Raw genomic sequence first — 27,091 nt, 5'->3', positions numbered from 1 at the left:
TTATCAGTTAGAGGTAGCGTCTTTAATTCCCAGCAGAGGGAAACTTAGAAGGGAATGGATTTCGTTTCCCATTAGAAAGCATTGTTGTTAGAAAGTTTCCAAATTATTACTTTCTCTGAAGTTACTGTTTGTGCAGGATTTTTACTCTTGAGTCTCAGCGAACTTTTGCAAAATGGGTAGAACTTAAGCTTTTTGGCCCCGAAGGTAGTGCATGACATTCTCCTCAGGGTACCCAGAATCATATGCCACTGTGTTACTACTTTGCCTCAGCAAGAGTGAGCTTTGCTGGAGCTTAAACTGTGTGTTAACTCACTGCCACACCAGCAAACTCCTTGAGACTCTACCAGTCTTAACCTTACCTTTCAGGTAATAATCAGTGAACGCAAGTTCCGCAGAGATGTCTACCTGCAGTGTCTGGTTCCTCTCCCTCAGCACTCACAAATTAAGTTTATTGCCTCCAAAGAGAGAGTGCACACCACAGTGTGTCGGTTTTGCTGAGGTCCCACACTTGACTTTAATATACAGCAATGAGATGGTTTTGTAATAAAACAAGAATAAGTTTATTAATAAAGAACACAGATTTAAGTGATACCAAGCAAGAATAAAAAGGAGAGAAAAGATTACAAACAAAAAACACACCTTCAAGTGACTGAAATGTAATCCTAACAAGCTATATCTTTGCCTAAAACAGTTTCTCTCTTACATCAAGCTATCAGCAACTCCAGCCCTTCCAATACAAGGATCTGCTTTTCACAGAATTAGAAGGTGCTATCCCTTTGTCCCTTACGTGATGGATAACCAGAATGTCTTTTTGCTCCCCTTATATGTCCCAAAGTCTTTGCCTCAAGAGTCAGGAAGACCTCTTGGGGTTCAAGCTGGGGTGTGTCTCCAGGTGTGCTCACCAAGCTGTTTACTCTGCTGCTTGTTAGCTGGATTGCTTTGTTTATCTTGTATGTAAATGTACTACTTTAATTGTCATTTGTAATCAAGCCTGGCATACCCATAAATCCACATTCCATTGTCTAGGGCAGGCTTGTTTGTTATTGCCTCCAAAATGTATTTCTAGCACGCATACATAACTTTTTATACACCGCTCTTACGATATTCTTGACCAGCATACCAGTTTTAATAGGATACCATACAAGACACTGTTTAGCTAAATATTCTGACAGCAGTATGTTGTGTGCTCTTTGCCAGTGGGCATAAAGGGGTTCTTAGAGATGTGAGTCAGCTACCACTTCCCCACTCATTGTTAATCAGGCACTTACTGAACTTCCAGTTGTTGTCCAGTAAAACGGTTCTTTTTTGACATAATTCAGCAAAGTAACTCCCCACAGGAACATTTCTTCAGCTCCCACACCAATTCTATATCCCTTGATTCCATCGCTGTGTGGAACTTGCTTTTCAGCACTCCTTTGCATTTGTTTAGCACTTCTGTGCTTTGTGTCATAAGGCCTTGATTTCTTGCCTCGAGGTCCTCGGTCCTTTTGTTTTGGTGTTCGTGCCATGTCACCTTTTGTTTTACCTCTGAACTTTAGGGATTCCTTCAGTGTTTCTTCATGAGGTTTATGTGATTTGCCTCAAGACCTTGGTTTCTTTTTGGGATCGTAGCCTTTTTTGTCTGGGTTTTTGACATTTTTGTCTTGAAGCCTTATTTTGTTACTTTGCGCTTGAGGATGCTTTCCTTGAGTCATCAGCATTTGGCTATGACACTCTAGCTCCTGTGAAGCTAAACAATAACGATGAAATACAATTATAGAAGTGTAAAACTGCAGAACTATATAAGACATGTTGATCCGAACTACTCTTTTGTGCCTTTTTTTCTTTCATGCCTTTCCAGTTCCTAATGGACAACAAAAGTGTCTTCCTAAAGACATCCATAGTCAATAGCATTTTCAGCAAATAGGGAGCATGCCAATATGAATTCTTTTGTTTCAAAGGATAATGTCCTCTGATCTGTTTGAACCCAATCAAAATCCTAGGTATTTTTCATCAGTGAGAGCCATGACTTCCTGTATAAAGTTCCACCAATCTCTCTTCTTCCTTTAATCTTCAGGAAGTTGATGCAGGACAGAGCTCACATTCTCATAACTTTATCTTTTGCTTACCAATTCTGGTATTTAGATTCACTTGCTGTGACAAGTGGACTTTCCATTTTCTTGCTGTTATCTTCAGAGCTTGTTTCAGAACTTAGGGCCAAATCTGTCTTCTAGATTCAGATTCATTCCTTGTAGCAATATGGATCTTTGCACCTGGGTAAATATACATTTCCAAAGCTCAGATGACGTACAGCAAGTTTGTCATAAGTGTCGTAAGCCATTTATCTGTTAGACAAAATTATACTTAAAGTGGTTTCCTATTGAGCAAGAAACAGCGATATAGCCACTTTAATCTTGCTCTGTTCCAAGCACACTGGACTATTTAGTGTCTCTTCAAAAGAAGTGTGGGGTGGCTTTTGTCTCTGAGATTAATCCTTTTACTGCAGGAGTTTTTAATCAAGTTCTAAGAAGCTTGTTTTTGTTCATGACACTGTAAATAAATAAACAAAACACCCTAATTACAGAATATCTTCTCTTTGGGTTTGTGCTCCTAACAAGAGACAGGTGAGATTCCCCCTTAGCTCTGAAGATTTTTGGGTTTCTCAAATTCCAGCTTCCCAGGTGAAACTGCCCCCACCACAACACCGTGTACAGGCAGTATGAAGAGAAATTTGGTGTGATGCAGCCAGTGCTCTTGATCTCTGACCACTTTGCAGCAAAGTCTCTGGCTGTTTTTTCCCCTGCCTATTGTATTATTTTATTTTGAGATGTGTTTTGATCTTTTGAGTTGTAATAAGTTGGAATATTTTGATGACTGTATGTTTAAGGAACAAGAAATTACTTGTAATTTTGTTTCTTTGAAGTTAACTTTTCACAGGATTCCCACTTACCTATCCCACCTCCCCTTACAGTTTGGGGTTCCATTCCAAGTTGATGTATTGCTGGTAGGACATTATACCATATCCATCCTTCAAATGAGGAGGTGGCTTTCCATCAGCACTTGCAGGATTCCTGGTTCTTGGGAGACATAGGACTCCACTCTTTCACTTCCATCTGCCTTTTTTTAGACAAGCTCCACTCATTTAAAATAGTTTCTGGGGTATAAGTCATCTCCTCTGGCACAACTTTACTCCAATACTGTATCAAAACTATTTGCATGTTATCATGACTTCAGTAATGTACGATGTAAATTTCTCACTGTATACCAATAAAAGAACTGATGGTTCAGCTCAGAAATAAATATTTCATAGAATCATAGAAGATTAGGTTTGGAAGAGACCTCGGGAGGTCATCTAGTCCAACCCCCTGCTCAAAGCAGGTCCAGCCCCAACTAAATCATTCCAGCCAGGGCTTTGTCAAGCCGGGGCCTTAAAAAGTTTTAAGTGTGAGAAAAGTGAGAAGATGGAAAGTTTACTTTGCCTCCTTTGCTTGTGTGATAAGAGAAGGAGCAGTGTTTCATCTAACTGGGTTGTGGGGACATCTGGAATTATATTAGATAAAATGTGTTTTCATTATACTTAAAATAAGTTAAAAATAGCAGATCTTTCTGGGGATTTTTCATGGTCTACCTGATGACTTCTGAGTGAAATTTTCTGTTTTTAGAGAGTATCAGAGGAGTAGCCGTGTTAGTCTGGATCTGTAAAAACAGGCAAAGAGTCCTGTGGCACCTTATAGACTAACAGACATACTGGAGCATAAGCTTTCGTGGGTGAATACCCACTTGACGAAGTGGGTATTCGCCCATGAAAGCTTATGCTCCAATACGTCTGTTAGTCTATAAGGTGCCACAGGACTCTTTGCCTGTTTTTAGGCACCATACAACTCTGACTTTATCACAATATAGTTGATCACAGCATGATACCATTTCTATTTTATCTGACAAAATGTTTTATACATTGACATATTTTTGTGCATTATAATTCATTTTGAACTTCTCTTCTTATTTTTAATCAGGTGAGAAACCAATAAATAAAAACAAGTCGTTGACTTCAAGATTTTATAGTGAAAGTGAATTGGAAGAAACTGTGTTTGAGCTGATTGCTTCTAGTGACAACTCTGATACTTGGACCATGGAACAAAGAGAAAACATCAGTGATAAGAGTAAAACAGGAGTCTTCACTGAGCCATCCTATGCAATAGACAAGTCTGATAAAATTGACTGCGTTGATTCTCTGTCCCGTGAACTTGCAGAGGGTGTCAACTGCTCTGTTTCAGGCCAGGCATATTCCATAAATGTCTCAGAATTAAAGTTTCCAGATGAAAGCTTAGCTTGTTTTAGTTCATCACTAGATGCAGAACTTGAAACTTACAATAAAATAAGAGAGAGGATTTCCAAAGTATATGAAGACAAAAGTGAAGCTGGTATGTTGGGAAAGGTCTGCAACAATATACATTTCAGTTACAAGGAGAGTGACGACAGACACAAGAGTGATGTAGATGAAGACTCACAACTAGAGTATCACAGTGCTGAAGAACAAGATTATTCTGATCAAAATACCTCATATATGCATTTTGAGCAAATTAAAACTCTAAGGATGCAAAATTCAGAAATTCCGGAGTTGGTAGATCCACTTTATGAAGTTGTATGTGATGGAGCCATAGGTGGGCAAAATCCTGTTAGCAAATTAGGTGATGGTTCTTTTGCCTCAGATTATGGTGCTGTTGATGAGTTCTATAATAAAGCAGCTATACCAGAATACTCAAAAACATCTCAGGACTCCATGTTACTGATGGATTACAAAGGCCTGAAATATGAAAATCATGAGGAGGAACAAACTGATGATACATATCATAGTATACTTGGTGAAAATTCATTTGAAAGTGATACTGTTGTGAATAGAGAAAGGGCTTATCAAAAATCACTCTCCATGAGCAGTTCAGAAAATCAACAAAAGATGAAAGCTGTTTCTTTTTGTGATGATGCACCGTCATCACAAATGGCTATACAAAAAGTCTTTAAAATGAAAGATGGTCACAGCACTAACAGCATGTTGCAGAACCATGGAAATACTTGCGTATTACCATGGGAAAGATCTTCTGTGACATCCACACAGATTTCTCGCAAAAATGCAGATGATTCAATTTCTTGTAGTTGTGAAGAATCATTTTTGCCTGTATTTAATTCTGATTGTCGTGATTGCAGCCAGAAGACTGTTGAGAGGAAACCAGATTTTTCTTTTGCAATCCCCAGAATTCCAATGAAAGATGGTCATTTGTCTTGTGTGGAAGTTATAGATAAGTATGCTGGTGATAGTACCAGACATCAAGTAGATTTTCCTAACTCAGAAATCAAGTGTCTCACATGCTTGAATAATGCTACAAGTAATAATAAAGTTACAGTTAACCAGACTGTTGATGCAAGTTCTGATTTTAGGGCTTGTTTCACTACAAGTAGAGCTACTAGTGCAAATGCTTCTGTGGTATCTAAAGCAAACAACACAAAGTTAACAATGATGAACAAAATCAAGTCTGAAGAATGGCAGACTGAGACCTGTAGAAGTGTTGCCTGCAATACAGATTTGTCATGTGTAGGTGGCAATATGGAGCAGATTGCCTCATGGCTTGCTGAGACATGGGAAAATTGTATCTACAGTGAAATCCCAACAACTGAATGGAATTCCCAAATTAAGGTAATTTTGAGCTCACTGAGCAACTCAAAATAAACTCAGTTTTTAAAACAAAATAATTATATTTGTAACTCTTTCGGTGTCAGTAAATGCAGATGGTATAATTATTTTCCTTTAAATGATGATTGTTTCTAGGATCCTTTGGAGTTGAAAAATAAGTTGAGTGTCAGAGATTTAAGAGAAAATCCTGAAAGGTATGTCATAAATTATAAATATTTGTATTTATGGATGCTCAGTGATAAATGTAGAATTTACTTAATAGTTTTCAGGTTTAATCTCTGAATAAGCAAATTAAGAATTCAAGGTAAATGTTTATTTAGAATGCTTGCACTGAAGATTAACAAATTAACAGAGCCGCTGACCGTCATTTCATTTTTATGACTGCACTTTCTGCATAAAGATGACGAGAGTTGTAGTGCCACTTCCTCTTCTGAGTTGGGGATCAGTGTCATGTGCGAGCCTCCCTATCCCGCGAAAGCTTGGCACCGCGGAGTACTGTTTTTCCTATTTGGCTACTGGAGAGTAGGAATTAACTGGTTTTAAGTTTTCCATCTATAATGTAATCAGAAATACCTTCTAAAAGTTATTCAAATGTCAAGATAATACATATACAGTAAATTAAGAAATATATTCTCTTGCTTAATCAATATTTTTTTCCTTTTAAAGGATGTTGCATCTTAGCAAAGAAACTGAGAAGACTTATTCATCAAACTGTTGTAGGATGCTGCTGCAGAGAGCTATAAAAGCAGAATTGCAGCTTCTAAGAACTCACTATTGGATGTGTCACCAGCACTGCTGGAAGATTTACAGACTTATTATGGAAGAAAGAGAATGTTTTAACAGGCATGCATTAATTTTATTTCTCTTGAATAAAACAGATGTGATATTCTTCAATAATTTAGAATTTAAGAAATCCAGCTGCTCTTTAAAGAGAGCAACAGCAAGTGCTTTCCTAAAATCCATTTGAGTGTCAGCCAAATAACTTAGTTATTTGATAGTATCTTGTGAAATTAAAATATTCCAAATCTAATTAATATTAGTCACTGCTATGAAAAATACTGAAAGTATTCTTGTACACATGTAGTTGTAATATATATTCAAATACACTCACTGGACCAGTTAATCAGTTCTGCTGAAGACATATTCTTAGCATGTAATGCCAAAACATCAGAATATTTTGACCCTATCAGAAGATGGTGGTGTTTGGCACAGAGCTCAAATTGTTAGTAATAATTGGCCTAATTCTTTCATTACTTTTATCCCTGCGGTAATATTTTGTGTTTTGTTTAAGTACTATTGGAGGGCATTAGTTGCTGAATAGGCCTGCTTTATTATAGGTGGAACAGGTAGTGATGCATATAATTGAGATTGCCTGACACTTTCCATTATTAGATCCTGTTTTCAGTTGTTTATCACTGTCAGGCTTGAACCATTCAGCCTGAAATTTTCCATAACAGGTGTTTGCCTCAGGCTGTGCGTGCACTTTGAAAATTTCAGCTAAATCAGTTCATTTGTTTTCAAGACCAATTTTACAGGAAAATCTCTGTAAAGTGACTGAACATGCTCCCTTCCAGGAGCTGGTGTGGCCACCCTAGTGCCAGGTACTGGAACTTAGAATAGGATTTCTCCTGTGCTATCATTGTACCACTGCTGGTGCCCAGACAGCACAGAGGAGCAGGAAGCAGCCTGATGCAAATGCCAGAAGGTGAGGGCCAGGGTAGAAACAGAGAGGCACAGGGGAAATAATAGCCAAGTGAGACAGAGAAAGGAGCTGGAAGAATGAATAGGTGCAGATTCATATTAAGCAGTGGGAGCGGGGGTAGGGGAGAAGAAAAGAGGGAACGTGGACAGGATCCCGAGGATAGTTAGGAGTAAAAGGGTCAGACAGGCTGGGGGTGAGGCTGGGACAGGGACAAAAGAGTTTATAATCACTAAATCACACTTCCTCTTCAGAACTTGGAATTAAACCCATGATTCATGAGCCTCACAGTCGTCTTGTGCTAGCAAGTAGTTTTGCAACCCACTGGCAAAGTTTGCATTTCATCCTCCTTTGCTGGTTTGTCCACGTAAAGGGCAACAGCCTGTTCCTACTAGTTACTTCGTAAGCTCAAATGATAATAGTTCTGTGCAGTGGATTTAATGACCCATGTGGAGGTCAGTATGATTCTGCATGATGGAATATGATTTTTAAAAAAGAAAAGGAGTACTTGTGGCATCTTAGACTAACAAATTTATTTGAGCATAAGCTACAGCTCACTTCTCTAAAGTGCCACAAGTTCTCCTTTTCTTTTTGTGAATACAGACTAACACGGCTGCTACTCTGAAACATGTCATTATGATTTTTTAGTTTGCTTTAAAAAAAAAAAAATCTTAAATTGCATCCAAAACCACTTCAGACTCCAGGTCAATACACCATGAAAGAAAATAGAACAATGTTTTCTATTTTATCTTCAATTGTATTCTCTTAAACTAAATGCCCACCAGTCTGGAGGAATTCTTTGGGATTGTTTGAAGTGATTGAAGATCCATTTATAATCTTTGAGGGAGGTATATTTCAATCTAGCCTTTTAATACACTTACTGTGCCCTGGGGAAACAAATTTGACTCAGCTGTTCCAGTTGATCCCATGAGTGGATCTTACACAGAAATAACTCTGGAGTGGTGATTACTGATGAAAAGACAAATTTACAAATAGGAAACAAATTGTCCTACTGTATTTTTTAAAATTATTTTTATTAAGACTTCTAAATAATTACAAATAAGTATTCTTTCAAAGGGCAAAGTGAAAGAGTCTCATAACTCTTTGATGCAAGAATCTATATAGAAAAAAGAAATTGTTGTAAAAAGGAAAGTCCACAAATAAAACGAAAAGGAGGACTTGTGGCACCTTAAAGACTAACAAATTTATTTGAGCTTAAGCTTTTGTGAGCTACAGCTCACTAGCTCACAAAAGCTTATGCTCAGATAAATTTTGTTAGTCTCTGAGGTGCCACAAGTCCTCCTTTTCTTTTTGTGGATACAGACTAACACAGCTGCTACTCTGAAACCTGTCACAAATAAAACGGTATTAGAGATCACAAAAGACCAAGATGGTTTAAGCGAGTGGTTCTCAAACTTTTGTACTGGTGACCCCTTTCACATAGCAAGTCTCTGAGTGCGACCCCCACCCCCTTATAAATTAAAAACATGTTCTTATATATTTAACACCATTATAAATACTGGAGGCAAAGCAGTGTTTGGGGGTGGAGGCTGACAGCTCACAACTCCCCCATGTAATAGTCTCGTGACCCCCTGAAGGGTTCTGACCCTCAGTTTGAGAACCCCTGGCTCAGGCTAACATTTATCAGAAATAATAGATTTCTTTGTATGTGGTGGGGGAGGTGCAGGGACATGAAAAATCTTGAGGCACCATAACATATTTTTGATAATTCTTGAAGTATTAATAATGTAACAGGAATGTCCTATTACGTATTTGAAGTGTTCTTTTATATTTTTTTCAGGAATTTTAAAAGTGACATTGCCAAGACTGAACTAGGGTCATCTTTGTTGTCTGTTTTTGAAGAACTGAAGGCTAGGTATGAAAGCATGAGAGAAAAATTAGTCCTGGGTATACCATTGGATTCACTGCCCCCATTATCAGTAGAGTCAAAATTGCTCTCGATCTTTTCTTCCTATGTTCCTTCAGAGGTACAGTAGGTTTTTTTTTAAGTTACTCTTTGGCTTTAAGTAGGAATATTTTTATTTAAAAACTAAGGGAAATCTTTTTTTTCTTGACAGTTAGTGAAAGATGACCTTCTTTATAAGTAAGTAATTACAATTTTTATTTATATATTCAGATTAAGGTATAGGCCAGAAGTGAGCGCAAAATAAATAGTGTAAGTTTTTTTTGTGTATGAACTTCACTTGTTACTTCAACTCTGTTTAGCTGAAAAAGCAGGCTGACGCTTTTGGCAGTGAGATTTTATTTTAGAGTGAGGTTTTACTCTGCAAAGTAATTGTATGCAAACGGTATTGTAGAGTTCTATGTTTGTATCCTCATGACCTTCAGTTCTGATTTTATCAATTTACAATTAACAAGGTGTATTTTCCCTACTATTCAACATTTAATTTCTATCTGGGATCTTAAATTCAAGTTGTGTTATTTCTGGCTTGCATATATTCACCAGTAATAAAGATTTTTGCATTCAGCACATAGTTGACAGTTCTGTTGTTAATGTGCAAGTCTGAAAGGAGTCCAGTTCACTGTTGCATAGATGAGTTGTCTGCAGCACTAATGGGTAACAAATAGGGCTGTCAAGCGATTTAGAAAAGATTAATCGCGTGATTAATCGTGCTGTTAATAATAGAATTTAAATATTTTTAAAATATTTGTGGTTGTATTCTACATTTTCAAATATATTGATTTCAGTTACAACACAGAATACAAAGTGTACAGTGCTCATTTTATATTTTTGATTACAAATATTTGTACTGTAAAAAACAAAAGAAATAGTATTTTTCAATTCACCTAAATCAAGTACTGTAGTGCAATCTCTTTATCATGAAAGTCAAACTTACAAATGTAGAATTATGTACAAAAGAAACCTGCCTTTAAAAATAAAACAACGTAAAACTTTAGCGCCTACAAGCCCACTCAGTCCTACTTCTTGTTTGGCCAATCGCTCAGATAAATAAGTTTGTTTATATTTGCAGAAGATAATGCTGCCTACTTCTTGTTTACAATGTCACTTGAAAATGAGAACAGGTGTTTGTATAGCACTGTTGTAGCCGGTGTTGCAAGATGTTTACATGCCAGATGTGCTAAAGATTCATATGTCCCTTGATGCTTCAACCACCATTCCAGAGGACAGGCGTTCATTCTGACGACGGGTTCTGCTTGGTAACAATCCAAAGCAGTGCGGACCAACGCATGTTCATTTTCATCATCTGAGTCGGATGCCACTAGCAAAAGGTTGATTTTCTTTTTGGGGGTTTGGGTTCTGTAGTTTCCGCATCAGAGTCTTGCTCTTTTAAAATTTCTGAAAGCATGATCCACACCTCGTCCCTCTCAGATTTTGGAAGGCACTTCAGATTCTTAAATCTTGGATCTAGTGCTGTGGCTATCTTAAAAATTTCACATTGGTATCTTTGCATTTTGTCAGATTTGCAGTGAAAGTGTTCTTAAAATGAACATGTTCTGGGTTATCATCCGAGACTGCTATAACATGAAATATATGGCGGAATGCGGGTAAAACTGAGCAGGAGACATACAATTCTCCCTCAAAGAGTTCAGTCACAAATTTAATTAATGCATTTTTTTTTAAACAAGTGTCATCAGCATGGAAATATGTTCTCTGGAGCAATGGCCAAAGCATGAAGAGGTATATGAATCTTTGGCACGTAAATATCTTGCAACGCCAGCTACAACAGTGCCATGCAAATGCCTGTTCTCACTTTCAGGTGACATTGTAATTAAGAAGTGGGCAGCATTATCTCCCATAAATGTAAGCAAACTTGTTTCTCTTTGTGATTGGCTGAACAAGAAGTAGGACTAAGTGGACTTGTAGGCTCTGAAGTTTTACACTGGTTTGTTTTTGAGTGCAGTTATGTAACAAAAAAACCTACAGTTGTAGGTTTAACGATAAAGAAATTGCACTGCAGTACTTGTATGAGGTGAATTGAAACATACTGTTTTATCATTTTTACAGTGCAAATATTTGTAATCAAGAAAAATATAAAATGAGCACTGTGCACTTTGTATTCTGTGTTGTAATTGAAATAGATATATTTGAAAATGTAGAAAAATATCCAAAAATATTTAATAAATTTTTAATTGGTATTCTATTGCTTTATTGGTGTTCTGTTGCTTTTTTAAATCGTGATTAATTTTTTTAAGTTAATTGCGTGACTAAACTGCGATTAATTGACAGCCCTAGTAACAAGTAGCAAAAACACACAACCCTCAGGTACACAAAACTACAAAAGCAGGGAAGTTAAGTTAAGCCACCTAACAGTGCACAGCCTTTATTCCCCCTCACATAGGGTATGTCTACACTACGAAATTAGGTCGAATTTATAGAAGTCGGTTTTTTAGAAATCGGTTTTATATATTCGAGTGTGTGTGTCCCCACAGAAAATGCTCTAAGTGCATTAAGTGCATTAACTCGGCGGAGCGCTTCCACAGTACCGAGGCAAGCGTCGACTTCCGGAGCGTTGCACTGTGGGTAACTATCCCACAGTTCCCGCAGTCTCCGCTGCCCATTGGAATTCTGGGTTGATATCCCAATGCCTGATGGGGCTAAAACATTGTCGCGGGTGGTTCTGGGTACATATCGTCAGGCCCCCGTTCCCTCCCTCCCCCCGTGAAAGCAAGGGCAGACAATCATTTCGCGCCTTTTTTCCTGAGTTACCTGTGCAGACGCCATACCACGGCAAGCATGGAGCCCGCTCAGGTAACCGTCACCCTATGTCTCCTGGGTGCTGGCAGACGCGGTACGGCATTGCTACACAGTAGCAGCAACCCCTTGCAGCAGACGGTACAGTACGACTGGTAGCCGTCATCGTCATGTCTGAGGTGCTCCTGGTCGCCTCTGTGAGGTCGATCAGGAGCGCCTGGGCAGACATGGGCGCAGGGACTAAATTTGGAGTGACTTGACCAGGTCATTCTCTTTAGTCCTGCAGGCAGTCCTATTGAACCGTCTTATGGTGAGCGGGCAGGCGATACGGACTGCTAGCAGTCGTACTGTACCATCTTCTGCCGAGCAGCCATGAGATGTGGATGGCATGCAGTCCTTCTGCACCATCTGCTGCCAGCCAAAGATGTAAAAGATAGATGGAGTGGATCAAAACAAGAAATAGACCAGATTTGTTTTGTACTCATTTGCTTCCCCCACTCCCCTGTCTAGGGGACTCATTCCTCTAGGTCACACTGCAGTCACTCACAGAGAAGGTGCAGCGAGGTAAATCTAGCTATGTATCAATCAGAGGCCAGGCTAACCTCCTTGTTCCAATAAGAACAATAACTTAGGTGCACCATTTCTTATTGGAACACTCCTGCCTGAAATACTCCTTGATGTAAAGCCACCCCCTTTGTTGATTTTAGCTCCCTGAAGCCAACCCTGTAAGCGCCCCTCCCAGCGTCAGAGCAATGGCAAACAATCGGGCATCTGAGAGTGCTGTCCAGAGCACTCACAATGGAGCACTCTGATGGGGCTAAAACATTGTCGCGGGTGGTTCTGGGTACATGTGGTCAGGCCCCCGTTCCCTCCCTCCCTCCCTCCGTGAAAGTGCTCCTGGCCACGTCGGCTGGGAGCGCCTGGGCAGACATGGGCGCAGGGACTAAATTTGGAGTGACTTGACCAGGTCATTCTCTTTAGTCCTGCAGTCCTATTGAACCGTCTTATGGTGAGCGGGCAGGCGATACGGACTGCTAGCAGTCGTACTGTACCATCTTCTGCCAGGCAGGCAAGAGATGAGGATTGCTAGCAGTCGTATTGTACCATCTTATGCCAGGCAGGCAAGAGATGAAGATGGCTAGCAGTCGTACTGTACCATCTTCTGCCAAGCAGCCATGAGATGTGGATGGCATGCAGTCCTTCTGCACCATCTGCTGCCAGCCAAAGATGTAAAAGATAGATGGAGTGGGTCAGAACAAGAAATAGACCAGATTTGTTTTGTACTCATTTTCCTCCTCCCCTGTCTAGATCACACTGCAGTCACTCACAGAGAAGGTGCAGCGAGGTAAATCTAGCCATGTATCAATCAGAGGCCAGGCTAACCTCCTTGTTCCAATAACAACGATAACTTAGGTGCACCATTTCTTATTGGAACCCTTCGTGCAGTCCTGCCTGAAATACTCCTTGATGTACAGGCACACCCTTTGTTGATTTTAGCTCCCTGAAGCCAACCCTGTAAGCCGTGTCGTCAGTCGCCCCTCCCTCCGTTAGAGCAACGGCAGACAATCGTTCCGCGCCTTTTTTCTGTGCGGACGCCATACCAAGGCAAGCATGGAGGCCGCTGAGCTCATTTTGGCAATTAGGAGCACATCAACCACCACACGCATTATCCAGCAGTATATGCAGCACCAGAACATGGCAACGCGATACCGGGCGAGGAGGCGACGTCAGCGCGGTCCCGTGAGTGATCAGGACATGGACACAGATTTCTCTGAAAGCATGGGCCCTGCCAATGCATGCATCATGGTGCTAATGGGGCAGGTTCATGCTGTGGAACGCCGATTCTGGGCTCGGGAAACAAGCACAGACTGGTGGGACCGCATAGTGTTGCAGGTCTGGGACGATTCCCAGTGGCTGCGAAACTTTCGCATGCGTAAGGGCACTTTCATGGAACTTTGTGACTTGCTTTCCCCTGCCCTGAAGCGCATGAATACCAGGATGAGAGCAGCCCTCACAGTTGAGAAGCGAGTGGCGATAGCCCTGTGGAAGCTTGCAACGCCAGACAGCTACCGGTCAGTTGGGGATCAATTTGGAGTGGGCAAATCTACTGTGGGGGCTGCTGTTATGCAAGTAGCTCACGCAATCAAAGATCTGCTGATATCAAGGGTAGTGACCCTGGGAAATGTGCAGGTCATAGTGGATGGCTTTGCTGCAATGGGATTCCCTAACTGTGGTGGGGCTATAGACGGAACCCATATCCCTATCTTGGCACCGGAGCACCAAGCCGCCGAGTACATAAACCGCAAGGGGTACTTTTCGATAGTGCTGCAAGCTCTGGTGGATCACAAGGGACGTTTCACCAACATCAACGTGGGATGGCCGGGAAAGGTGCATGATGCTCGCATCTTCAGGAACTCTGGTCTGTTTCAAAAGCTGCAGGAAGGGACTTTCTTCCCAGACCAGAAAATAACTGTTGGGGATGTTGAAATGCCTATATGTATCCTTGGGGACCCAGCCTACCCCTTAATGCCATGGCTCATGAAGCCGTACACAGGCAGCCTGGACAGTAGTCAGGAGCTGTTCAACTACAGGCTGAGCAAGTGCAGAATGGTGGTAGAATGTGCATTTGGACGTTTAAAGGGTCGCTGGCGCAGTTTACTGACTCGCTTAGACCTCAGCGAAACCAATATTCCCACTGTTATTACTGCTTGCTGTGTGCTCCACAATATCTGTGAGAGTAAGGGGGAGACGTTTATGGCGGGGTGGGAGGCTGAGGCAAATCGCCTGGCTGCTGGTTACGCGCAGCCAGACACCAGGGCGGTTAGAAGAGCACAGGAGGGCGCGGTACGCATCAGAGAAGCTTTGAAAACCAGTTTCATGACTGGCCAGGCTACGGTGTGAAAGTTCTGTTTGTTTCTCCTTGATGAAACCCCCCGCCCCTTGGTTCACTCTACTTCCCTGTAAGCTAACCACCCTCCCCTCCTCCCTTTAATCACCGCTTGCAGAGGCAATAAAGTCATTGCTGCTTCACAGTCATGCATTCGTTATTCATTCATCACACAAATAGGGAGATGACTACCAAGGTATCCCAGGAGGGGTGGTGGAGGAGGGAAGGAACTTTAAGCACAGCACTTTAAAAGTTTACAACTTTAAAATTTATTGAATGCCAGCCTTCTTTTTTTTGGGCAATCCTCTGTGGTGGAGTGGCTGGTTGGCCGGAGGCCCCCCCACCGCGTTCTTGGGCGTCTGGGTGTGGAGGCTATGGAACTTGGGGAGGAGGGCGGTTGGTTACAGAGGGGCAGCAGTGGCAGTCTGTGCTCCACCTGCCTTTGCTGCAGCTCAACCATACGCTGGAGCATTCTGGTTTGGTCCTGCAGCAGCCTCAGCATTGAATCCTGCCTCCTCTCATCACACTGCCGCCACATTTGAGCTTCAGCCCTGTCTTCAGCCCGCCACTTACTCTCTTCAGCCCGCCACCTCTCCTCCCGGTCATTTTGTGCTTTCCTGCTCTCTGACATTATTTGCCTCCACGCATTCGTCTGTGCTCTGTCAGTGTGGGAGGACAGCATGAGCTCGGAGAACATTTCATCGCGAGTGCATTTTTTTTTCTTTCTAAGCTTCACTAGCCTCTGGGAAGGAGAAGATCCTGTGATCATTGAAACACATGCAGCTGGTGGAGAAAAAAAAAGGGACAGCGGTATTTAAAAAGACACATTTGATAAAACAGTCGCTACACTCTTTCAGGGTAAACCTTGCTGTTAACATTACATACATAGCACATGTGCTTTCGTTACAAGGTCACATTTTGCCTCCTCCCACCGCGTGACTACCCCCTCAACCTTCCCCCCTCCCTGTGGCCTACAGCGGGGAACATTTCTGTTCAGCCACAGGCAAACAGCCCAGCAGGAACGGGCACCTCTGAGTGTCCCTGAAGAAAAGCACTCTATTTCAACCAGGTGACCATGAATTATATCTCACTTCCCTGAGGATAACACAGAGAGATAAAGAACGGATTTTGGTTGAATGCCAGCAAACATACACTGCAATGCTTTGTTCTACAGTGATTCCTGAGTACGTGTTACTGGCCTGGAGTGGTAAAGTGTCCTACCATGAAGGACGAAATAAGGCTGCCCTCCCCAGAAACCTTTTGCAAAGGCTTTAGGACTACATCTAGGAGAACCGCGAATCATAGAATAGAATATCTGGGTTGGAAGGGACCTCAGGAGGTCATCTAGTCCAACCCCCTGCTCAAAGCAGGACCAATCCCCAATCTGCCCAAAGCAGATCCCTAAATGGCCCCCTCAAGGATTGAACTCACAACCCTGGGTTTAGCAGGCCAATGCTCAAACCACTGAGCTATCCGCCAGGGCAAAGTAATCCTTTCACATGCTTGCTTTTAAACCATGTATAGCATTTTAAAAGGTACACTCACCAGAGGTCCCTTCTCCGCCTGCTGGGTCCAGGAGGCAGCCTTGGGTGGGTTCGGGGGGTACTGGCTCCAGGTCTAGGGTGAGAAACAGTTCCTGGCTGTCGGGAAAACCGGTTTCTCCGCTTGCTTGCTGTGAGCTATCTACAACCTCCTCATCATCATCATCTTCTTCGTCCCCAAAACCTACTTCCGTATTGCCTCCATCTCCATTGAAGGAGTCAAACAACACGGCTGGGGTAGTGGTGGCTGAACCCCCTAAAATGGCATGCAGCTCATCAGAGAAGCGGCATGTTTGGGGCTCTGACCCAGAGCGGCTGTTCGCCTCTCTGGTTTTCTGGTAGGCTTGCCTCAGCTCCTTCAGTTTCACGCGGCACTGCTTCGGGTCCCTGTTATGGCCTCTGTCCTTCATGCCCTGGGAGATTTTCACAAAGGTTTTGGCATTTCGAAAACTGGAACGGAGTTCTGATAGCACGGATTCCTCTCCCCAAACAGCGATCAGATCCCGTACCTCCCGTTCGGTCCATGCTGGAGCTCTTTTGCGATTCTGGGACTCCATCATGGTCACCTGTGCTGATGAGCTCTGCATGGTCACCTGCAGCTTGCCACGCTGGCCAAACAGGAAATGAGATTCAAAAGTTTGCGGTTCTTTTCCTGTCTACCTGGCTAGTGCATCTGAGTTGAGAGTGCTGTCCAGAGCGGTCAGAATGGAGCACTCTGGGATAGCTCCCAGAGGCCAATACCATCGAATTGTGTTCACAGTACCCCAAATTCGACCTGGGAACGTCGATTTAAGCGCTAATCCACTTGTCAGGGGTGGAGTAAGGAAATCGATTTTAAGAGCCCTTTAAGTCGAAATAAAGGGCTTCACTGTGTGGATGGGTGCAGGTTTAAATCGATTTAACGTTGCTAAATTCGACCTAAAGTCCTAGTGTAGACCAGGGCATAGTCACACACCATATCATTTCCACTACTGCCCTATGCCATACTCCATGTACCACAGCATAAACTCTCCCCCCTACATATGTCAGCCTCCAGTACGTGGTTTACCAAACTACTCCGACAGGCTTTCCGTGTGCACATCACCTTCACAACTACTGCCCTCTTCCTTTACTATTAGCTTGAGGTGAGGGAGGTAGTTTGATAAACAGGATGCAAAAAGGCTGACCTCTCAAGGGGAAGGAGATTTGAGAATAATGGGAGAAGGTGACCATTTGGAAAGAAATTCTTTCTGAATTTTTTGGAAGGAGATTATTCTTCAGCCTCTGCTGAAAGATAAACTTTCATTTATAAAGAATAGCAACAGATTCTAAATATATATTTTCAGAAAATCCACTGTATCAGATATACTCAAGATTGATCTCTCCATTAATTTTTGTGTAAATAGTTTTCAAAGGAGATGTCACTAATAATTGTCTGACTACAACAGATAAAGTTTAATGACCAGTTTCAAGTTTCTTATTTAAAATAATGAAAAGAAATCAACAGCAAAAGTAACACAAAATGTCAAACTAATGAAAAATATTTCAGTACTTCAGTGAAGATGAAAAAGTTCTGTTTTTCATCTGAACAGACCCCACAAACAAGCAGCTCAAGGATCTGCACTTATATTTCCTGTCTCTATGGAAACAAAGGGCTAGTGTTACATATATGATGTTCTTGTCATATCTACAACCAACACAAAGCTGGTACAATAGATCTAAAAGTCTAAGAGTCTGACAGTTGCCCTGTAAGTATCATTAAAGGTTCCAGAGTAACATTCGGTTAAAATGAGCCCATTAAATTAATAGTAATTTTATTCGTGCTGTCTCTAACATGGAACCAGTAAATGTTTCTGTATTAATTTTTTTGTTACACAAGCAGTGTCATATTACTTCACTCAGAAGCTGTTGGAATATGGTGTGATGTAGGAACTGGCTGTAGTTTGTTTTATGGCTAATGGATAACACATAAATCTGCAATAATGCAGCTTATCAGAATTCTATCTTTAAACAAATATTATGACAATGTAGATAATTTTCCAGTTTTCTTTTGTCAGTATTTTAAAAACATTTATGTTTAAATACTGTATCATAAAAGAATGCCACAGCAGAATAATTGCCATATTATGACTCTATATAAGTAGGACAAAGTGAAGAGAGAAATAAAACTTCCAGTATTACTGTGTAATTGCAAAATTATTTGTCTTGTGAGAAAATTTAAAAATCAAGCAAGTCATATCTCATAGCTACTTTTAAACTTACTCTTAATCATGTTAAGTGTAGTCAGACTGAGTAACATGCAGTATATTCTTAAAATGAAAAATATAGCTGCAGAAATAAGCAACTTAAATTGCTGGTTACATCACAATGAATACAATATATTTACATAAGATGAGTAGTGATTTTTATTAATAAAGTAGGTAGTAGTCAGTAACGTAATATTACAGTGGATGAGTGAAAGAAAAGGCCTCTAAAATGTTTCTCGGAATTGGTTTTTTGTTTGTTTTTGGTTTTTTTGGTATGTATCACGTTACCAAATAATTGATTTTTAACTTCCAAAGAATTTTTTCTAGAAATCTTAATTTGGTAAAATATTCCGAGCAATAGGGACAAACTGTACATTTTTTCTTTCTCTGTTAATATCTAGTATGTTTATAGAATCTTCAAATGTACAATTATGCTTTTCTCTATAAAATTCTGTATTATAGTATTAAACTTTAGTATCTTTTACAGTGGATATGTTGATGTTTATATATTTATTTTTCTTAGTACATTGAAGATGAGGAAAAATTAAGTTGGTAGCGACCATCCATTTTGAAAATTACACTGAATAACAGGAGACTGTATTAGAATTTATAATCTGTTTTCAAAAGTTGCATGTTATTTTTTAGTTCTAGTTCTGGGGCAGAAAAATCAGGATTAGAAATCTCAAAACATCAAGAGAGTGAAATTTCCTCCAGCCTGAAAACACCACCACCTTTAGTGAGTTTCCTGAACATTTACTTTGGAACCTTCTTATAAACTAATAATCTTTTAAATCCTATTCTTTATGCAGACATATTTTTAGAACAATATATACAAATATAATTTTGATCTTTATACTGCATCCAAGAATTGGCATATTTTAGCATATATCTCAGTGCTAGCAATAGGATGCAATGCAACTGATGTTACCAAGGGATTATAATACTGCTTTCGAAATGCAAAACTGACTGAGATCTTGAACAGATTAGTGGGCAAAAGTTTTTCTATAGCTGATTAGCGCATCTATAGTATGAAACTTAGAAAAATATTAAATTATGCATTTTAAGCAAAAAAAAAAAAAGTATTGTTACTCAATAAATAACTAAAGCAAGCCTATTTATAGGTCACTCCTCAAATGATGTGTTTAACTGACAACAGGCAGCATAAGCAATATCCTTCCTACAAGAACTTTGAAATAAAGTATGAGGCTCAAGATATAGAAAGGGGTAAGTTAGATGTATCTAATTCAAGATTTGATAGTAAAGTTCAGTAGGAACAGCACAATGTGTTTGTTACTTGTATTGTGAATTTGCAAAAACCCCAAACCTCTGAATAAAATATCCACGTTGATACTCTACTGCCCTTTCTCTAAGGGATCATTTAATGTTAAATCAGCTACACACTGCAGTTTCAGATATACAATCTGTGGGTAATGTAACAAAGAAATGGCAACATGCACAAGTATGTTCAATATGTAGTTGCAAGCCACAGTATCTTGAATAATGTTAGGTAGAGGCCTTAGAAGAATGATTCCTTTTAAGTATAGTGTGAGTCAATGGTGACAGGGAAAAGCCATGTATTTTACTAACGTGTTAATGTTCTTGTCAGTATATTACTACAATTAAATTATTTTCTCTAGGTACTGGAGAATGTCATTAGGGCTGTTAAGTGATTAAAAAAATTAATCGCAATTAATCATGCTGTTGAACAATAATAGAATATTATTTATATAAATATTGTTGGATGTTTTCCACTTCAAATATATTGGTGTTAATTACAACACAGAATACAAAGTGTATGGTGCTCACTTTATATTTATTTTTATTACAGATATTTGCACTGTAAAAATAAAATAGTATTTTTCAGTTCACTCAGTACAAGTACTTATAGTGCAATCTCTATTACGAAAGTTGAACTTATAAATATAGAATTATATACAAAAAAACTGCATTCAAAAATAAAACAATGTAAAACTTTAGAGCCTACAAGCCCACTCAGTCCTATTTCTTGTTCGACCAATCGCTCAGACAAACAAGCTGGTTTACATTTGCAGGAGATAATGCTGCCTGCTTCTTGTTCACAATGTCACCTGAAAGTGAGAACAGGTGTTCGCATGGCACTATTGTAGCCGGCGTCACAAGATATTTATATGCCAGATGCGCTGAAGATTTATATGTCCCTTGATGCTTCAACCGCCATTCCAGAGGGCATACATCCATGCTGATGACGGGTTGTGCTCAGTAACAATCAAAAGTAGTGTGGACCGACGCATGTTCATTTTCATCATCTGAGTGAGATGCCACCAGCAGAAGGCTGATTTTCTTTTTTGGTTGTTCGGGTTCTGTAGTTTCCACATCAGAGTATTGCTCTTTTAAGACTTCTGAAAGGATGCTCAACACCTTGTCCCTCTCAGATTTTGGAAGGCACTTCGGATTCTTAAACCTTGGGTCAAGTGCTGTAGCTATCTTCAGAAATCTCACATTGGTACCTTCTTTGTATTTTGTCAAATCTGCAGTGACAGTGTTCTTAAAATGAACAACATGTGCTGAGTCCTCATCCAAGACTACTATAACATGAAATATATGGCAGAATGTGGGAAAAACACTGAGTAGGAGACATACAGTTCTTCCCCAAGACTTCAGTCATAAGTTTAATTAACGCATTATTTTTTTAACGAGTGTTATCAACATGAAAGCATGTCCTCTGGAATGGTGGCCAAAGCATGAAGGGGCATACCAGTGTTTAGCATATCTGGCACATAAATACCTTGCAATGCCAGCTACAAAAGTGCCATGCGAATGTCTGTTCTCACTTTCAGGTGACATTGTAATTAAGAAGTGGCCAGCATTTTCTCCTGTAAATGTAAACAAACTTACTTGTCTTAGCAGTTGGCTGAACGAGAAGTAGGACTGAGTGGACTTGTAGGCTGTTAAGTTTTGCATTGTTTTGTTTTTGAGTGCAGTTATGTAACAAAACTCCTGCATTTGTTAGTTGTGCTTTCACAATAAAGAGATTGCACTGCAGTACTTATATGAGGCAAATTGAAAAATACTGTGTTTTGTTTATCATTTTTACAGTGCAAATATCTGTAATAAAAATATAAAGTGAGCAGTGTACACTTTGTATTCTGTGTCATAACTGAAATCAATATATTTGAAAAAGTGGAAAACATCCAAAAATATTTAAGTGCTATTCTAAAATTGTTTGTTGGTACGATTAATCACGATTAATTTTTTAATCGCTTGACAGCCCTAAACATAACCAGTATTTTTAATATCTTCCTTTATTTTGAAAAAGGAACTAACATGATGTGCATGTTCCACAATATTTTCTCTATCTTACAGATGAAACTGAGACAGAAAGGTGAAATCACTTGCCTGAGACCATACAAGTCAGTGGCAGAGTCAGGATTAGTGCTCAGGGCATCCTAATTCTCAGCCTTGTGCTCTTTTCTGCAGGCAACTCTGCCTTCTCAATATCATTGCTTGAATTTTAGTATATGAAACTAAATTTGCTTTAACTGTCTTGCAGACTGCAGAAAAAAATCGAGAAATACATGAAGACTGGTTTGATGCTAAAGAAAACTTTACAGTGACTGATTTTTCAGTAACGCTTCAAGGGAACGAAAAGGAACAAGAAAATCTAGGGAAGGTTATTAGTACAACAGGTGAGTTGAGCACTCTGGTTTAGGTAAGAATGGCATTAGTGTTGCTTTATTGAACATTGCTTGTCCTCTGAAGGATCAGCTGGATTGTCAAGTGCTACTTTTTAATATTCTTTTAGTAATGTTCTCTTTCCTTGTTTGCGATGAGTTTCCTATAAAGAATTTCTTCTAGCTGTTGTGTAAAATTTACCACTTTGGGCAAGATTTTCAAATGTGTAATGTCATCAAACACAGAGCTGGAAATATTCCTCTTTAATTTTTTCCAATACTAACTTCTCCAGAGATAATTAGGTCAGATTTGCACTCTTCTGAGATTTTGCCCCTGCATGGGGGCATAGTTGGAACTACTCAAATTAAGTGTAGTAAAAGGATAAAGCTTCTTGGTTCCATAAGAAGAGGAGGGGAGGCATGTTATACTCATAGGTGCCTACTTCCTCTTTACCTGGGGGGTGCTCGACCCCCCCCCTTGCCCATACTCCACCACTTCCTCCAAGCCCCCGCCCCTGATCCTCTGCAGTCCACGCCTATCTCCACCCCTGCCCCCAAACCTCCATTCTGCCTCTTCCCTCTCCACACCACCTCTTCTCTGCCTCTTTCCAACCCCTCCCCCGAGCATGCCCCCATCCCCGCTCCTCCCAGTGCCTCCTGCATGCCATGGAACAGCTGATCGAGGCAGGCAGGAGGTGCTGGGAGGGAGGGGGAGGAGTTGATCAAAGGGGCCACCAGCAGCAAGGTGGGGGAGTTTGGCTGCCAGTGGGTGCTAAGTACCCACTAATTTTTTTCTGTGGGCGCTCCAGCCCTGGAGCACCTACGGAAGTCAGCGCCTATGGTTACACCTCTCACGCAATGGAATGTGGGAACGTTTTTGTGTTCCAACCAGTAGTACCTTTCTGATTGTGGTCAGTGAAGAACTCCCAACTTTCTTGCTCCATATTGTCGCCTCTTCTACTATTTTATTCTTACAGAAAATACCTTTCAATAGCACTTCAAACCTAGTGTGCCCTATTTGATGTGAAGCATATTTTTTACAGCTCAAATTGGAATCCCTGCATCAATGTCACCTGCATCAGTGCCATTAGTGTGTCCTTTCCTTTGGAAAGGACTGTGCATTCCCTGCTCCTGTGATTTCCAACTTTGAGCAATTAGGTGCTGAAGAAAGTATGTAAAGTCTCTCTTGGCTTCTTAGCCTCTTCTTGTAAATCTAGTGAGGAGCCAGCCTGGAAGACCTTGAAAGTTTCAGCTTCAAGTGTTCCTGAGTGGCAGGTTCCAGTTGAATATCAAGACCTGCATCACACTGACATCACTGCCCAACCATTTCAGTGTATGCCAGAAGTGGTTTGCAGAGGGGCACCTAGTGGACTTTACCCTGTTAGCTGAAGCCAACAATAATCTCTGGGTTCCTGAGACCCAGTGGTAACTAGAGGAGGAAAAGATCAGCTTGCTCCTGCCCCCTATAGCTGCTGCCACCCTTCCCCTTCTTGTCAGACCTACCCACATAAGGCTCTGCTCCAGGCTAGGACCATCAGCAATTTAAGGGACTCTAGAACTGACATCAGAGTCCCTTGATGTGGCGCTGCCCAGAATGAGTGTTGTGCGGGTGAGTGCTGGGAAGGTGGAAGGAGTGTCTTTCCCCATTTTATTGTAGAGCACCAGTCTCTCCCACACCTACCACTCAGCAGTAACAGCTGTCTCACAAGCCACAAAATTCTATCAACAGCATAAGCTTTTCATCTCACCCCATTAATGACGCCAGCTCCCAGTACCCATTTTTTTAATCCATAACACTCAAACCCCTCCAAACCCTAAAAATGATTGACGCTCTGATTTAACAGTATGGGTCTCAAAGCTGCATTTTTGACACCATCGGAACATCTAGCTACACCTTATGCATAGTTGCTGAAGCACATCAAAACTTTGAAGCCCTTAATTGCATACCTGGACAGTGTTTGATACAAGCTTCTTCTCTAAAAAGACATTATGCCGTCAGAGCTCTAAGCTTTTCCTGCGCAAGAGGGGATCACTAGAATCCCAATTTGTGACTCACTCGGACTTTGAGTCTTGGAAAGGAACCTATTGTTTAGAATTAAGGAAATTGGTTAGACAAACACAGTTTCAAATTAAAACCCGTACTCTGTTTTGAGAATGAATTTACCAGATTTTGTAGAAGTACATGAAAAAATGTTTCGGGTCTTCATGCTCTCCTTTACAAAACCTTAAATATGTATTTTTCTATGTAGTGTTTTATGGCAGCTGTTAGAAAACAAATGCAATTTCATCCTTTTTCCTGTTGTATCATGCATAGGGCTCTACCAAATTCACGACCATGAAAAACACGTCATGGACCATGAAATCTAGTCTTTTGTGTGCTTTTTACCCTATACAGATTTCACTGGGAAGACCAGCGTTTCTCAAATTAGGGGTCCTAACACAAAAGGGATTTGCAGGGGGGTTGTGTTATTGCCACCCTTACTTCTGTGCTGCGGCCTTCAGAGGTAGGCAGCTGCAGCCAGAGAGTGGTGGCTGCTGACTGAGGGTCCGACTCTGCAGGCAGCAGCGCAGAAGTAAGGGTGGCAGTACCATACCAGGCCCTCCTTACTTCTGTGCTGCGGTGGCGGCGGCTCTGCCTTCAGAGCTGAGCTCCTGGCCAGCAGCCACAACTCTCCAGCTGCCCAGCTCCGAAGGAAGTGCTGCCACCTGCAGCAGTGGGGCAGTAAGGGTAGCAGTACCGCAGCCTCCCCACAATAACCTTGTGACACCCCCACAACGCCTTCTCGGGTCAGGACCTCTACAATTACAACACTGTGAAATTTCATATTGAAATAGATGAAATCATGAAATTTACGATTTTTAAAATCCTATGACCATGAAATTGACCAAAATGGACCCTGCATTTGGTAGGGCCCTAATCATGAAACACATTTTTTCCATTCAGTCACTTCAGTTTTTTTAGTGATACTGTTTGCCTTTACATATTTTCTGCTTTTTTTACAATTAATTTATTGTAGATTGAATTGAATAAGGAATAGCACATTAATATTTTTCTTGTATATTTCTATACTACCAGAAATAAAGAGGGTGAAGAATACAAAAAGTGAGCCAAATAAGCATTATTTTATTCATGTTGGTGGCTTAAGTCCTTCAGTATCAGAGGTAAAGCAGCCTTTCTTTAAATAATAATTATTAATACCTTGTTTATCTAGTAAATTACTTTCATGCTATACTTTACATCCTAAATATGCTATCTGTTATAGGTTGAGCTAAGGTCTCATTTCCAGAAGTATCAGGTTTTGGAGGTTTCAATATGTGAGTTTTCTAGTAACTACAGGTACATTAATATTAATGTAAATTTTATTTGTATTACATTTGTTACTGACAAAATAAGTGGTGCTTAGGAAAGTTGTGGTTTTTTTTTTTACTCTGTAAGTTACTTTAAGGTCAGTGGAATTTTAATTAAATCAATACATTTTCTACAGATTATATTTTAGATGTAAACTGGCAATGTCTGAGTTCCAGAACAGTTGACATGTTATTGGAAAATACCAATTATAAAATATTGTCCTTGCTGGATTAAAATATTGTAGTTCAGTTAAAAGCTGTAGCTAACATTTTAAAGTAGAGAGTTGCACCATAATCAGAAGCATTTGTAATTAATGAATTTGGTATCATCCACATATGGATGCTGGTTAAATTGTATATTAAAGGGTTTTTTCTCAGTTCTTGCACATGTTTTTAAATTTTAGATATGCATCTCTGAGTTTTAAAAAAGCTAGTAAAGCAAAATTGGCTGTGGAAGAAATGAATGGGAAAGAAATAAAAGGAAAAGCAGTAAATGTTCGTCTTGTAAAAACTGCAGGAGAAAATATACTTCCAGCTTCTCAAAAGGTTTCCAGACCACTTCACTATGAAAACCAAGCCACTGATAATTTGGAAAAAAATATGCAAGTCAGAACTACGTGCTCTGTCCTGGACTCTTTGGAAGTGCCTTCCACCACCTCAACCTCTTTGAAAGTGCTTGCCCCTCCCTCAGTTCCTTCAACAGTGCCTGCCCCTGTCCTGGCTTCTTCAGAAGTGCTTAGCTCTGATTTAAAGCCACTTAGACATGAATCAGGACATTTTTTATTCTCAGTTGATCAACAGGTAAATTATTCTTCCTGGGACAGATTATGATGAGTTTTTAAAGTTAATTCTTTCTTTGAACTTAGCATATTTTGCAGTAGTGTTGGCTTGTGCAAAGTGCTCAAAAATCAGTATTTGTGGCATATTGTGGACGGGATATAGCTCTCCATCTTCTCCTGCCTAATATTGACATCTCCACCTTTATTTTTTTAGTGATGTAAGCTCATTGAGTAACTGTACCTTTACATTTCATCTCTGGAATAACTATGGTTTTATTTTGGTTTTTCTTTTAGATATAAAAGTTTTCACTTTTAATAAGTTTGTATAAGTGAAATGGATTGTGATTTATTAAGGTACAAGAAAGATTTTTGTGTTTGGCAGAAGAGTGGGAGGAAAAACTTCTGTTTAAATTGTATCCTAAATTATATGATGAATTCATTTTCAGATTTTCTTTGTCCACAGACTTTATCCAATAACAAGCTTTGCGGTTGTGATTATTAAAAAAAACAAACAAAAAAACAACCCTGAAAACTTATTCTACTTCGATTTAATATGAAAATGACTGTTCCTCCGGTAATCTAGATTTTGCCTCATTTAACATGGTTACTCATAAAAAAACAT

General features: G+C 40.2%; 1 protein-coding gene across 1 annotated transcript in view; it reads left to right on the top strand.

Moving 5' to 3' along the window:
- The window catches only part of RBM44 (RNA binding motif protein 44), a 44,203-nt gene that overhangs the window by 10,168 nt on the left and 6,944 nt on the right, over positions 1-27,091 (top strand). Inside the window, exons 2-11 of the mRNA XM_073306754.1 lie at positions 3,993-5,668; positions 5,801-5,859; positions 6,332-6,508; positions 9,166-9,352; positions 9,443-9,468; positions 19,338-19,428; positions 22,222-22,357; positions 25,419-25,504; positions 25,606-25,679; positions 26,095-26,491. Of these exons, the coding sequence (XP_073162855.1) occupies positions 4,109-5,668; positions 5,801-5,859; positions 6,332-6,508; positions 9,166-9,352; positions 9,443-9,468; positions 19,338-19,428; positions 22,222-22,357; positions 25,419-25,504; positions 25,606-25,679; positions 26,095-26,491 (2,793 nt within the window). The 5' untranslated portion in view covers positions 3,993-4,108. The remainder of the gene's footprint in view (positions 1-3,992; positions 5,669-5,800; positions 5,860-6,331; positions 6,509-9,165; positions 9,353-9,442; positions 9,469-19,337; positions 19,429-22,221; positions 22,358-25,418; positions 25,505-25,605; positions 25,680-26,094; positions 26,492-27,091) is intronic.

Source organism: Lepidochelys kempii, chromosome 11, assembly GCF_965140285.1.
Source record: "Lepidochelys kempii isolate rLepKem1 chromosome 11, rLepKem1.hap1, whole genome shotgun sequence".
Taxonomy (NCBI): Eukaryota; Metazoa; Chordata; order Testudines; family Cheloniidae; genus Lepidochelys; species Lepidochelys kempii.
This window is presented reverse-complemented; position numbering and strand designations above follow the sequence as displayed.